The following is a 14,334-nucleotide window of genomic DNA, read 5'->3' as shown; positions in this document are numbered from 1 at the left end:
AAAAAAAAAAAAAAAAAAAAAAAAGAGAGAGAGAGAGAAGTTTTAATGAGTAGTAGAATAAGCAGTTTCTGTCCCTAATTTACCCCTTGTTTAGTATCCCTCCCCCTGTCATTCATGAAATAGGCTCCATTTTCTAAATCCATATTCTCCTCATCATAACCTATTTAAGGATCTTTTAACAGTAAGCAGTTAACCAGATTATGCACAAACTGCAGTTGGCCACTGACAAGTTATATACACAATATACAGGAGTATACAAGTTTCTCTTTACTWCAGAGGCTGTAAAGATCTCTTTAGAGAGCTCAGTCCAACTGGTTTTCAGTAGCAGCTCAGGTTCACTGCTGCTAAAAGCAGTTTCAGCTAAGGAAATATACATAGGCAGCAGGTCTCTACATACTCTAGCATCATTTCTCGAACTGTTGTTGATACTTTCTCCCTGGAGTTGTCATTCCAAATTAACTCAGGATTTTCATGAGTTCCCTCAAAGATATAAACAGCAGCTTCAGGATTATCTCTCATGGCATCCATGAAGACTCCAGGTAGAAACTTCATTAGTGTAATTCTAACCTAGAAAGGATTAATAGAATTAATATTTAGTATACTATAAGATTTAAACCTTCAAAAACTCCCAAGGAGTTCCCGTCAGTAATACAATAAYGACAACTGCTTGAACACAATAATACAATACAAAATAGTACAAATCACTTTAAATAGTTATAGTCAATAATACATCTGACATCTGAGTACCTAATGATAAAATCATACTATGCATGGAAACCAAACTACTTATAGTAGTTATAAGCAAGACAGCTGCTTTAAAAATCTGCTTACAGATTAGAAGCAGTTTAATCATTGAGAAAGTCAGTTTGCTCTTCGCATCAACCTTTCAGTAATGGAAGAGCTGTTTCTGTGCAGTCTTTAGAGTTCCAACAAGCATGATTAGTATTCTTACCTTTGGACCCACCAGCTTATCTGCAGTCATTTTGGCAAAAAGTTCTGCTGTCTGGGCTCTAACTTGTGGATGAGTCGAGTTGCAAAACATATCTAGTAAGTAGATTAAAGCACCTGTACAAACAAACAGAAACATTCAGATTTTCTTCTGGACTTAAGTCATACAAAATCCCAGATTCCACACTGTTCTGAAGGAAAGAGTAAGATTTGGCCACTGACCAGTGCTTCAACAAAACAAACAAAAAAAATACCCCAAAACAAACCCATACGCCACAGAACTTCTGATTTAYTACACTACCTTTTGCCATGGCTTCTTTAATTATTTTTGTGCTAGATGTCAAAGCATATAAAGTTTCAAGGACAAGTTGCCGACCTGTCAAAATAAAGAAAATATTAAGAACTGTATCCACCACCAATCAGAGATGAATTAATCATTTTAACAAAAAGCTGCACCCAAATTATAATAAAGTCTATAAGAAGGGCTGGTCAGAAGTGTATACACTAGGAATTATCAGCTTACGGACTTCTGGCTAAGGTCACTTAGGCTAGGCAGGTTAAAGAACAYCCATCATATCTTCTAGTCACACATGGCTTATTTAGAAGACTTAGGTAGTAAAAATTCAATAAGTAATCAATGAAATACTAAGCAAGTTTACCTAATTCTATTTTTTCAGCTCATACCTAGATTACAAACTGATTATGTAGAATAGTTTTCCAGTCATCCCCACTGAAACACTTTCACCCCAAAATTAGTAAGCAAGCTCAGTTAGCTGAATTCTAACCAGTTTCATGAGCTAAAAATCCATTGCCATGGAAGACTTTGAAGAACTATATGGTACATACTTGAAGGTAGGGAATGTAGAAGGGCCAGTAAGTTGGCAAGAACCATTGCCTCAGCAATGTTGTTAACACATTCTTGGTTACTGGTTACTATGTTTACTACCTATAAAAGATGACAAACAAGAGTTAACTGTATCCTACCTGTTACACCACTGTCAAGACAACATAGCGTGCAATGAGGTAAATCCTCGTTAGTCAACATAACTACATCTATCTTTATTCCTGTCACCAAACTSACTTATTCCCTTATTTGCCTGAGGTGACAGAGACACAGGCATGAAACTATCATTTTGCTCCTCAAAGGAGAAGTTGCCTGACACCTTAAAAATCCCTCTTGACTGCTCATAGGTGCTACTCTAAGAGTTACAGYTAAGCTTATGCTGAATGTACAGAATCCACAATACTTCTTTTTACCTCCAGAGCCAACTGCTGCACCTGGCCAGCTCCGTGAACACGCAGAAGAGAAAATATTAACTTAAAGTGACCTATGCATTCACATTCAGAACCTGCAAGAGACCAAATAAGTTACTCTCATGTTAGCCAAAACATTTGCTGAAGGCCATTCCGAGCCCACATCTGACTACACAGAAGGTGCTAGAGGAATTAGATGTCTGTAGGTAGTCTGGCACAGTAATTGCAACAGCTCCCACAGCAGCATCTATTGAGATCAGAGAAGATTAAATTCTGCTTATTAGTCCAGCTTCTACACATTCTCAAGTCAGTCTTTCAGAAGTAGCTACTTTTTACCTGAGGCAAGTAACCAAGACAGCTGTTGATTACCAGTTTTTGTTTTTCAAGATTGTAAGACTTGCAGAGTTATCTATCATTGGCCACCAGTACAGCTGGTCTTCAAACMCACTTCCATCCTCCAAACAGAGAGGACGGGAAAGGAGGTTGTTTGCTGCAGCAGCAACTGCCTTCACTGTTACAACTGCAGAATACAGAGAATCCAACCCAAGACTGGATTGGAACYTAACAGCCTCATTAGAAGCTGTAACAGTAACGTAAGTCAGTTCTAACTACTCGTAGTACTCTAACTTTTCATAATACAAGTGTTTTAATCATAGCATTTCAGACTTCACCAGTTCATAAATTGGTATCTGCTCATAGATCTCTGCTGGTCTTAGCTGCCCACTCTTGAAAGCATCTCCTCCTCCTTTCATGAGGTTCTGATGTAAGTGTTTATTAGTATACAGTGGAAAGTTTTATTTGATGCAAGAAGGCTAAAAAAAAAGAATCAACTAAAGGTGATTTGAAAGAATAGAGGAACAGTTTATCCAAGATGTTTAAGGCTTCTTGGCAACTGCTGGCTAGAATTGGGAGCTAAAACTCAAAGTGTTTCAGGGAAGAAAATAGATGAGGCTTGGACTTCACACAAAACCAAGATATTTATTGAAAATATTCTCCAGTAGAGAAAGCAAGCCTATATATAGCCTATTTGCTGACTAACAGGCCTTAGCACTGCTAAAAAGCTCCYTTCTATATGGAAGATATGACCAGAGTTTTACATTTTAAGGTTGTCCACAAGAAAGCCTATTGGTGAAATTCATTTTAAGCCTACCTGGGTTGTGTTTTATGACATTTCTCAGAGCCTCCAGAGCCATTTCAACCCTCCGTAAMCGATCTCCATGCTGATTGGATTCTACTTTACCAGTCTGTGTTATTGCCATCAATGTGTGAAGGTACTGTGCTTGTGAGCCTATGTAATCCAAAAGGCTTGCAGCAAATGCTTTAGGAAGCTTTGAATTAAACAGAAGAGAGCATTTTTAGCTGTATGATGAAGCAGTATTCACATTAGAGGAAAGTATGGCTGATTAACCTACTTTTAACACACCAGCTTCTTCCATGCAGGAAGCTTCTTCTAGTACCCTAGCTGCACATCTGGACTATATTAACCTGTTTTATATCTAAATATATCCTTAGAAAGCTACCACAATTTCAGCTGCACACAGGCTGTGTTTATCTGTATATGCAGACAAATAGCAGGCAGAATTACTACCTTGTGAAATTACCAAATCAGTCTGAGCTTCTGCATTACAAGCTCAGAGAAAAAGCACTGAATCATCTGACAGACTTACCCTGATAGACTCATTGTTCCTTTTATTGTATTTTGCTCCAGTAGAGGCATCCCAGAAAACGCTACYCATGTTGAGGAGAGAGTGGACAAAATACTAAGTCTTACAGAAACCATCTGTGTGCATTGTCAGACTGGTAGGAAGTAACATCTCAAACACTAGTTTCAGATTTGTTTCAGATTTAACAGAAAGCTTACAGCTATATCTCACCTCTAGTTGGAAGGTAGGGACCTCATTGTAGACTCTAACAAAGATCTCTCCCACAATAAGCTCTTTTGCATGGTCACCAAAGACAAAGTCAGATCCATAGCTTTTGTCACAATCTCCCTTTAAGGGAAGAGATGCACAAGAAAACTCTTAGAAAGTATTAAGCAGTGATTTGGATAATACAATATAGCAGTACTTAAACAACAACAAAAAAACCTTTAGCAAATAGACAAGCCCAGGGCAGCTTGGAACACTAGAAGTGATCATACTTTCAATTTTTCTTTTTGTAAATTACCAAACGCAGAGAGTCATTTCAGAGTAGACAACAGTAGATCAGTTATTTATACCACATTACAAAAGGGGCATTAAAACATAAGACAGTAGTTTTAAATCCCCCCCTTTTTTTTAAATGAGCATCTTACTCTCTTAATCATGCTTTCTTGCTGAGATTCCAAGAATTCAAGTAGTTCAGCTCTCGTCCCATTGTTCCAGATCAAGTAGGGGTTCTCTGTGTTACTGTTAAGCATCTTCAGAATCTATGAAGGAAGAAGGAATTTATATAATTTAACGAGTTTAAAATTTAATTTGGGATCACTATGCAGAGTAATCACATGCAGCTTTTCACAACAGAATGATCTAGTTTGGTTAACAGCCTACTTTCATAAGTAGGTTTAAAGCGTCAAGCTTYCCAAATAACTTCCAGATACTGTGTTTCTGGTATTTGGTACATGTATTCTGTTTATATTTTTCATCTTTATTCTACTTCTCAGGCTTCTCTACTTTTCAGTGGGCAGCAACTATCTGCAGAATCTTTTTATGATTTCTTTGGCACCATTTTCATGGTCAAAAGAAATAGAACCTTYGATCACTATCATCATTATAGCCTTCAGTCCTCACCATTTAACTCAAGTTTTGTTATAAGGTATGGCTCCTGTCCAGTCTGACTATATACAAAAAACATTTCCCTTGCAATCAGTTACTTCAACTGYAAGCCAAAGTTTTACTGCTGATCTCTGTAGCCAGGTTGCTCTGAAAAGAGCTAAGTGTTTTGAGACTGYTAGAAGTGACCAGTTACTCCTATGAATCACAAGGGAAAGTTTTAACCAACAGATGCTTACCTCAGTAGGACTAACCACAGCAAGTTTCCTTGCAATATAGGGTGTCAACATTCCAGCCAAGCTTTTCCTGATAGCTGGATTTTCAGGAGTAGCTTGTTCTTCAGAGAGGTATCCTCCAAGACGACTCAAGGCTAGGAGACTGAGTTTAGCAAGGCTATTTGCTACCTCCTGAAAAATATGGGAAGTTTAGCAAGCTAGAGTTGGCTGACTTTAAAYGAAAACAGCTAAAAAGTTTTTAAGCACCTGCACACCAGAAAAAACCAAACTGGTATCATCAGTTTACCTGCATCACCAGTAACAGAGAAACCGCTCATAAGGCATTAGGTGATATAGAACAGCAAAGGATGATCACTGTTTTGTGGGCTTAATAAGTTTAGTTAGATATGATCATTCATAAGTAGAAAACTGAGTCACTAAGATTAGCTGAAAGCTACCAAGCAGTGTAGCATAGTAGTTTCTGACCAGGTAATGGTTCTTGCAATCACAGTAGTCAAGCATCAGTACCAGCCTCTAGCAGCGGTACAACWACTGAGCTGTAAGCCATCTGTCCTAATCATCAACTCATTCAATAGTTGAGAAAAGCACCCTACTTAGAATGCCACCATTTAAGGGCAATGAACATGAGGACACTTTGCAGAGTCAAAGCAAGGATATAATACAGCCCTACAACGGAYATTTCAAATAAGTTCATGACATTATTTCTAGACCACCTCTTCAGCTGAGCTTCAAGAGAAATCATGGTTTTTCTTCCCATGGAAGAAATTTAGTCTTTGAATTTATTGTTCAGATAGAACCTGAATAACAGATGAACACAGAAGATATATTTAAGTATTTATAGTCATTCTTTTGCAGCTTTAACATTTGTACTCAAGACATATAGAATTTAGTTTTATTTAGTTAGAAAAGCTTACACAAAACACCACTTCAAAAGTAGTTCAGTGTACACAAACAAGTGTTATCTCTAACAAATATTATAACATACTTTTGTTAATATGAGATGAAAAGCAACATCTGTTGGTGTCTGAAAGCATGTACATTGTTAACATTACCTGATGATTAGAATCTTCACTTTTCTGAATGCCACTCTCTTCCAGTGTATAGTCATAGTTGAAGAGATATCCTAGTAAGTACCAGAGAACTCCAGCTTGGAACAAGTGCGTCTGTAGCCAATAGTCTAAGGCAAAGGAGCTAACACATTCTACTCCCAAAGCAGCTACTCGTGGTATGTTCTGGGATGGAGGTGGGGGAGAAAAAGAAGAGGTGCACTTGTGACCAAAGAAAGCCAACTGACTGCTTTACTAAACAAAGATAAAGTCAAAATTTGTCACCAATTTTAGAAAACTATTTAAGCTATAGGGAGACTGAAGTTGAAATAGACAAAGTGTTTCCAGTGCCTGGTAAACAAAAAACATGGCTATCTGGTTGGCATCATTCTGTGGAAGAATCCTTTAGCAATCATTTCAGCAGATTAGAAAAGTGTCAAACCAGTACAGAGACCTCAAACATGTGGCAGATTCCCAAGTAAGCTTTTTAAGCATGATACATATGTTCTGCAGGGACTAAGAAACAGAGAAGCATCTAAAGTCAGTTACCACAGTCAGGTAGATGTTTTCTGCTTTCACATTTCCACTGGAAATGGTCCAAGATGAGATTTTCATTCTTAATTTAGACAGAAAATTCAGTATTTACATAACATAAGGTAAGTTCTCAAGAGCTAATGGCAACAAAAATTCTTGAAGGCTGTTCCCAGAGATTATGTTGATTTAGTAGTTTATCTGCTTGCACARGATCTAGCTCTGGAACTTACATCTGCTGATTCAGTGCATTCAGCCAATCAGCTAGACATAATTCAGTTAAAATACAAGTAGATGAATCTTCACAGTGACTGAATTTTAAGTCCACTAAATGGATTCAAATATAAGTGTTAAATAAAAAGGCATTAGAGTGCTGTATGCCACGAAGGCCAACTAGGACCTTAGAGGTATTTGATCAGTTTCCTGCAGCTGCCCAGTTTCCACTGAGGGGGGAAAAACAAAACAAAGAACCACACCCACATTCCCCTAGACATTTAACAGGTAATACTTAAGCAAAGAAAGCTCTTACCTTGCCATAATAGAGTAATCTACAGAGGTCCTTAATGATGTTGGGCATTTCTGTAATCTTCTCCCTGCACTCCTCAAACTGAGCTGCCACACTGTAACACTTGCTAACATATCCGCATACCTATAAAAACAATACTTCATAGGTTCCAAATGAAGGGGAAATATGTTTACAAGCCTATTATATATACACATAGATTCTCAAAAGACTAACAAACATCAGTTAAAGTTGCTGCAACTTACCTGTACAGACATATCATCTGGTTTACTAGACTGAGTCAAGACTGCTACACAACGATTAAATGCTTCTTGCAATACCTGTAAGGATTGGTTGATGCATAAGTTCAGTTAGAACAAGAACTGATGAAGACAAAAGATTAGTTTGTCAACCTCTCATGATTGACTGAAGGGAAACATTTGATTTGACAAAACAATCTACTGCTGGCACGAGTGCTCTTTATAGGGCAAACACTCCTTGAAAGTGCCAATACTAGCATTTGGTGCTTCATGAGAGTTGGTAGCATTCTCACACATGAGCGCGTATGTGCAATGAAAGCCTGTCTGCAGAGTGACTTGTTTGCATTTCTCTAGTCTTTCACAAAAAGTAGAATACAGAAGCCCTCAGAGTTTTGTAAAATACAGAAACATGTAGTTTGCTTATCTAGTTCAACTGACAAGCTTAGGCCCAGAAAGCAGCAYGCTCTGCAAGAAGCTTCTCTTTTCTGGATGCAGTAAAAATGGACAAGTGTCCTGACAAGATCAAAAGTGATTCACAAATACATCTGATATGCATTTGGGGGAATCTAGGATTTGTAGCTTTGATAGACTAAAAATACGCTTTCAGTTTCAGTCTACCTCAATCCCATTTTCTCTTCTCAGTTCTTCTGCATTTAATGCTGAACAATTGACAGTATGGAAAGCAAGTTCTGTAGCAGCAGGCAGCAGAGGAGATTCTTTAGAAAACAGAAGATCATCTGATGTTTCAATGGTAATAGTCTTTATCAGCATAGGATAGCCTGCATACTTGTATGGTTTCAACTCTGAAAGAAAAAAAGCCTCAATGTTCACATACACATGGAGTCTAAGCCATTTTAAGCCAGAATATAATTAGCAGTAGAACATATAGCAGCATATAAGAACTAAGGATCAAAAGAAAGCAACTGCTGCAAAGATCAGAGCAACATGAAGCAGTCTACACAGTGACTCCTTAACTTCTAGTATGAACAGTCTTCTGATAACAGGTCATGGAGAAAGATTCACAGAAGAACTCATTTAAGATTAACAAAGACGTATCTCAGGAAACTTAAGCTAAGTGCCTTCCAATTGTCATCTGTCTCTAGAGACACCTCAGTGTAGCCTTGCTTTTATTGTTTTAGGTTCATCATTAGATACTTAAAAAAAAAACAAAAAAAAAAAACAAAAAAACCCACACCCACACTCAGGCCTATCTGGACCTTTTGGTCCAACACAGCAATTGCATTTGTTTCATGTTTTTTTATGCCTTTGGAGTTCAGCAGTGATAAGGAACAGAAATATCTTGCAGCTAAGGAGCTAAAAGCAATCTGACTTTACGTAAATCTACACTAACAATGTCACTGCCTCTACACATGACTAAGAGCTAGGATTGCCTATGAGGTTCTTATTTTAACATTACGTTAACACCTTTAAAGTAACAGACCACTTCTGATTCTGCAAGATTTGGACATACCAGCAACTGTCACCCAAGGATCTGTGTACTCTAGCCATCCCTCTCAGTTGGGCCATGCAAAAAGGTAGTGTTATAGCACACCCACCTGCGGACTCTTAACACCAGTCAGAATTTCTGCAAGATTACACTAACATGGCTATCACAAATAGAACCTCCAATAAAGTAAGAATCAGTCATCTGGGTGACTGGGCTCTAGGGAAGATTTTCTACACAGGAAAAGTTACATATGCAGAAAGAGTCGAACTGATTTATAACAACTTCAGAAAGCTATTGACTCCTCCCTGCCCCCAGAAGTGTTTTATAGCAGATACTTATTTCAAGAAAAAGCAAACTAATTTTGAAGYCTTCTACTCTAACTTCATAATACTATGGCAAACTGGAAGCCAGATCTACAGGACACAGGAAATGACCATAAAACAACTCAAGATAGTATGCCAACCTTCCTTATGCCTGTTGAAGAGGATACTTTGAGTTTTCAAGATCAAGATGATGTTTTCTGGATCCGGACCATCTACTACTTTGGCAGACTTTGTGCATAGAAACTCATATGCTTTATTCACTTTTTCAAACATATCCTGCAGAAAAAGAGGAACAGCCTTAAGCATTGCTAGCAGCCCCTTGAWTTGCTACAACTCTGCAGCATCAATTTAGCTGCAAGTAGAATTAAAGCATTGCAAATTACTAAAATTACTAACCACAGTARAAGTTTTGTTGCTTTATTATACTTCACAAAGTATTCCAAATAGCCTTTAAAAACCCAGCTTCAAAGATAAGTATTGTTTCCCACACTCTGCCATAGGAGAAAGACTAAAACTGTAAATTGACTCCTCTATGACAAGGGAGTAAGTAAAGCTTCAACCATAAGAACGTGCAGGGGATGCTGTCTGTCTTTGACCTACACAGTTACCCTTACCCAGTACCTAAATAAAATAATACTCCCTCTCACTCTCTGATGTAATTAGATCTCACCACATTTCAGGGTTTACTATAAAAATGCTCAAAATCCTTGAGTGACAAGCTTATCTGTAGCATTACTCCGTATTCCAAGATTCATCTCGTCTATCACTTTTGCAAGAGAAAAAAAAAATCAAAAATTTTCAAAGCAAGATCTCAATTCTTCGTGCCAACAACTATTTCCACCTTCATCCCAACATCACAAGTGTGTCATACATACTCTGCCTTCTGGATTCTTATCTGGGTGATATTTTTGTGCCAGTCGGAAATAAGCCTTCCTGATCTTGCTTTCCTCATGCCTGCRAAAAGACAAGTCCTGTTACACTGAGTAACATCAAAAAAACCAAGCCTGGATTTTGACAGTACCATTAACAGTACTAAATGCAATTAAACGAAGACAACAAATTTCTTACTTGATCAATTTTATATTTCTGCCCCATTCAGTGTCACTTGATGGAACAATCATGAGGCCCAAGAATAAAAAGATGAATTTGTTTATCTCTTGCTCAGAGACTCAACAATTACAAGGAGCTCAAAGTCAGAGTTCACTTACTCTTAGAAGGTCTAGTAAGTGGTGAAAATTACTAGTCCAGACATTTGAGTTTGTGATTTGTAATAAATGCAACTTATTACTGTATTTACTGTAAGTAAACTGTTTTGGAAATACTAAGTGTTGTTGGTTCACTTCTAGAGGCCTGAAGACAGAAGCCAGGGGCAAGACAGGAGGGAAAAACAAGTTCTTTAGGATGTTGCTACCAAGAAAAGACAACAGTTTGACAGGGGGGAGAGGAAGGAGAGTAGAGTTCTGCTTTGAATACATTTCAGTTTTGCTTCATTCTCTGCTCTTCAGGGTTTTGTCTAATGTCTGTGTTCAGTAGAGCAGCCTGCCTGAAAGCTTTGAGGGAGAGCTCAGTTTTTCCTAGTTTTAAAAATCTGGATGCAGTTGCTCTCTCTCTCTCTCTCTCTCTCTCTCTCACACACACACACACAAAAAAAAAGTGGAGAGATTTTCAGGCTTCGTTTCTTAACTAAATAAAGCAGTTCTGCATTGTGAGAGAAGCAGGTGCTAGACATAACTGAACTGGTACCAAAAATGGGTTGCAAGTACTGAGATAAGCTGAATTTTGCCTGGTCTACCAGATTATATAAACAYAACAGTCATACACTGCTTTAATTACTGAAAACAACTTACTGTCCTTGTCCTTTGGGAAGGTTAAGAACTTCATAAGCATCATCTATTGACATGGTAGGTGGCTTCTTTTCTACCTCCTTCTTCCAAGCCTCTAGTGTATCTTTCAACAGTTTAACCTAAATAATTAAAATTTAGTGTTTCTTTTATGCAGTGTGAAGTGTACAGTGCTGCAACAGAAAAGTGTGGCTTTAAGGAATTCTTATCACCCATCACACTGAGCTCARATATTTCATTTAATCCTTTTACCTTCAGTAATTATGGCTCCCCCTCCAGTCAATTAGGGATTAAGACTCTGCTTCACTGCAGTGCTAAGTATCTTGCTCATTAAGAGCACTTTAAGATGAAAATATCTATTTAAGAGTTGTGTTAGAAGAGGGAGGACCACTTTAGTGAACTGACTCACATCTCCGTACAATAAGAACTGCAACGAGACTACATGAATACGTGAAGCTGACTAGACAGATCTAGACCACAGAACTGCACCACAAGAGATCATCAGTTCAGCTGGATTGATGTTAGCTCAGTTTCATGACCAGCATGGACAAGTAAGAATCCAAAAAGACCACTACCCAGAGAYTGTTAGACACTTCACCTTGCTCACTTAATATTCACTAAAAGAAACATATACTTAACATATCTGGCTGTTATATGGCAGGAAGAATATCCTGCTTAAACAACATTTGATATCTTTGACTTATCAGACCTGACTTCCAGTTCATAAGCAAGGAATCAGGTACTTGCAGCAAACCTAGCATTTGATATCCTTGGTATTTGCTACAAATGACACTTAAGGAGTCTGAAAGAACAAGAAYTCGATTAATCCTAAAATTCTTTCTTACTGGATCTTTAATTGGCCACTCTGGAAATCGGAGTGTGTCACAAAGATGCTTGAGGTAATAAATATTACAGAATAGTTCATTTTCCAGTTGAGGATAGTTGATAACTGGAATAGGACAGTATTGGTAGAGTGCTCTTGTATTGCTTTGAAGACGAGGGGTGAAGTCAGCAAGATGAGCAGCAATCTTCTCTATCATAAGACGCCTGAAAGTCAGAAAGTTTGGTGTGACACTTGCTAAGCACAGTCCTCAAAATACATGGTAACAAAGTTTAACGGTTTCCCTCAAAAGAAGTTTCACTGAGTAGTCTCCCAAGTTTCAAGGATTACTGTCTTATTCCATCATGAAGTTATTCAATAAAATAYAATAAAAATTATAATGTTTATATTCAATAAAGTTTATTTTTAAAAAGTTTAAATGACATCTCTCCCCTTCCCCCCCAATCCCCCCCCCCACTGCATTGCTGTTTGAGAAATCCTGAAAACATACTGTTGTATTAGAAGYATGTGTACTACTAGATTTTAGTAGTAAATGAGTATACTAAGTACAAAGCTAAGTACTTTCCGTTCCTGAAGGAACAATCAAGTATGACATGGGCAGACAAAGCATGCTGTCAGGTGTGCACGGGAATAGTCCTCTTCCTTCTGCTAATTTCACACCAGTTGTTTTYTTGGTAGGGGTAGAGGGCTGGACATCAATGGAGACACAGAACTCATTTATTTTAGACATTCCATAGAAGTGCCAAAGATTTTAGTTCCTCACAGACAGTTACCTCATTTCATTGCTCCAAATTGCTTCTGGAGTGTCAAATTCTCCAAGAAATATCTCAGAAAATTTTTCTGGCTCATAGTTTTCTAAATAACACACCATTGCTTCAGGAAGAATATGTCCAAGTATACTTCTTTGAACTATATCTTGACCTTTTGTCTAAGGAAAGGATCACATCGTCATCTCAAAAGGTTAGCCTGAATTCAGTCTTCCTAAACAACTTAAGATCTAAAAGCACCTCCTCCTTCCCCTTACAGCTTTTAAACTAGTTCTTGAGAACTTAGAAAAGGAAYAAACATGAAACGCTGTTAAAGCAGCTACACATGGTTTGCCAGGTTATTTGGAAACAAAGGTAGTTACTTTGTAGTCTGCTTACCTCTTCAGACTTGAAAGCCTGTTTTGTGTGTGTATATTTCAGAAACCTGGAAGAGAAACAGCATTGAATTCAGAATTGGTATCTGAGCTACATTTGCAAGATAAGCACACTCTAGTTCAAGAGTCATACATTTTCTTAGAGACAGAAGAACAACCACCATTGAATGCATCTCTGAACACTGTCTGTCAAATTCTTGAGAACCCCACGAAGTCAAGGTAGTATTTATCATGTGGAAATGCTTGTATTTATCACCTTGGCTTGAAAGTTCTGTTCTTGAAAGCTTGTTTTCCCCACACTGAAAAATGAAGATAGTAAGGAGGTAGACCCTTCCCTACAACCTCAGATCATCCTTACAAAAAAAGGAAACAAGGTTAGCTTAGATTTGACTTGAGGACTCCTGCTACACCGGAGTCATCATTAACATGCAGTCATTTCCCATTTCATTTGGATGTAGAAGCAGTAGTCTGGATTGTATAATGGCTTTTTTATGGGCTATTGAATTTAGGGAAAGAGTATTGGAATAACCTACAACAGCTGTTTGCATGCAAGGTACACCTTGCATCTGGTAAGATAAGTCAATTTAACTGCTGAAGGTTTCAATTCTGAAATGGAATACGGGATTTTCCAATCTTGATAGCTAGTTATTATCAAAAGCTGTATTAGCTGATCAGTGGTCTGCATCACTACTTAATTGCAAGACCAAACTGCACTAGAGGCGCTAAGGAGTACAACTAGGCAYGGCTTATTATATATGAACTAACATGCTCCCTTTCTCTCCCAAGCAAAGGGCTTAGAAGAATCACATCCACACACAGCCAAGTTAACTACTCACATTCACTTGCTAGTCCTAGAGAACCACATTTAGAGGAATGGTCCTTTTAGCACAAACAGTTAAAAGGCGTTTAAGTATTCTCATTCTCACCTTGCAATAGGAAGCACATTGGAACCCGTATACATCATGATAAAGAAGAATACTCCACTCAGATAGAAACGAGGTAACTGGGGATTATCTTGCATGACATGAAACAGCAATATAGCAACCTTCTCCACAAGGATAGGATCAAAAGTCAGCAGCAGCTGAAATCAAAGAAAACGAGCATTTGTATTAGCTGTTTGAGTGGTACAAGTTACCTAGTMAAAGCTTCAAGCTTCCATTAACTCAGTATTGGGACAAATTGTCAATTTGTAAGAATACTTCATTTAAAGGATT

General features: G+C 37.9%; 1 protein-coding gene across 4 annotated transcripts in view; it reads right to left on the bottom strand.

The window, feature by feature from the left end:
- Positions 1–14,334, bottom strand: part of DNAJC13 (DnaJ heat shock protein family (Hsp40) member C13) — a 54,949-nt gene that overhangs the window by 6,852 nt on the left and 33,763 nt on the right. For all 4 annotated transcript variants that reach the window (XM_085311860.1, XM_085311858.1, XM_085311861.1 and 1 more), the window contains 20 exons: positions 14,047–14,201; positions 13,125–13,170; positions 12,753–12,907; positions 11,984–12,185; positions 11,145–11,260; positions 10,173–10,251; positions 9,438–9,573; positions 8,146–8,330; positions 7,534–7,608; positions 7,295–7,414; positions 6,241–6,420; positions 5,192–5,359; positions 4,496–4,609; positions 4,077–4,193; positions 3,353–3,530; positions 2,206–2,297; positions 1,795–1,894; positions 1,250–1,324; positions 953–1,065; positions 398–567 (listed from right to left, as the gene is read on the bottom strand). In XM_085311860.1, the coding sequence (XP_085167986.1) occupies positions 398–567; positions 953–1,065; positions 1,250–1,324; positions 1,795–1,894; positions 2,206–2,297; positions 3,353–3,530; positions 4,077–4,193; positions 4,496–4,609; positions 5,192–5,359; positions 6,241–6,420; positions 7,295–7,414; positions 7,534–7,608; positions 8,146–8,330; positions 9,438–9,573; positions 10,173–10,251; positions 11,145–11,260; positions 11,984–12,185; positions 12,753–12,907; positions 13,125–13,170; positions 14,047–14,201 (2,576 nt within the window). The remainder of the gene's footprint in view (positions 1–397; positions 568–952; positions 1,066–1,249; positions 1,325–1,794; positions 1,895–2,205; positions 2,298–3,352; positions 3,531–4,076; positions 4,194–4,495; positions 4,610–5,191; positions 5,360–6,240; positions 6,421–7,294; positions 7,415–7,533; positions 7,609–8,145; positions 8,331–9,437; positions 9,574–10,172; positions 10,252–11,144; positions 11,261–11,983; positions 12,186–12,752; positions 12,908–13,124; positions 13,171–14,046; positions 14,202–14,334) is intronic.

This window comes from Rhea americana, unplaced genomic scaffold, assembly GCF_003343005.1.
Source record: "Rhea americana isolate MKP2758 unplaced genomic scaffold, rheAme1 scaffold_35, whole genome shotgun sequence".
NCBI lineage: Eukaryota > Metazoa > Chordata > Aves > Rheiformes > Rheidae > Rhea > Rhea americana.
Note: the sequence above shows the minus strand (reverse complement) of the source record. Positions and strands in the feature narration are given on the sequence as shown.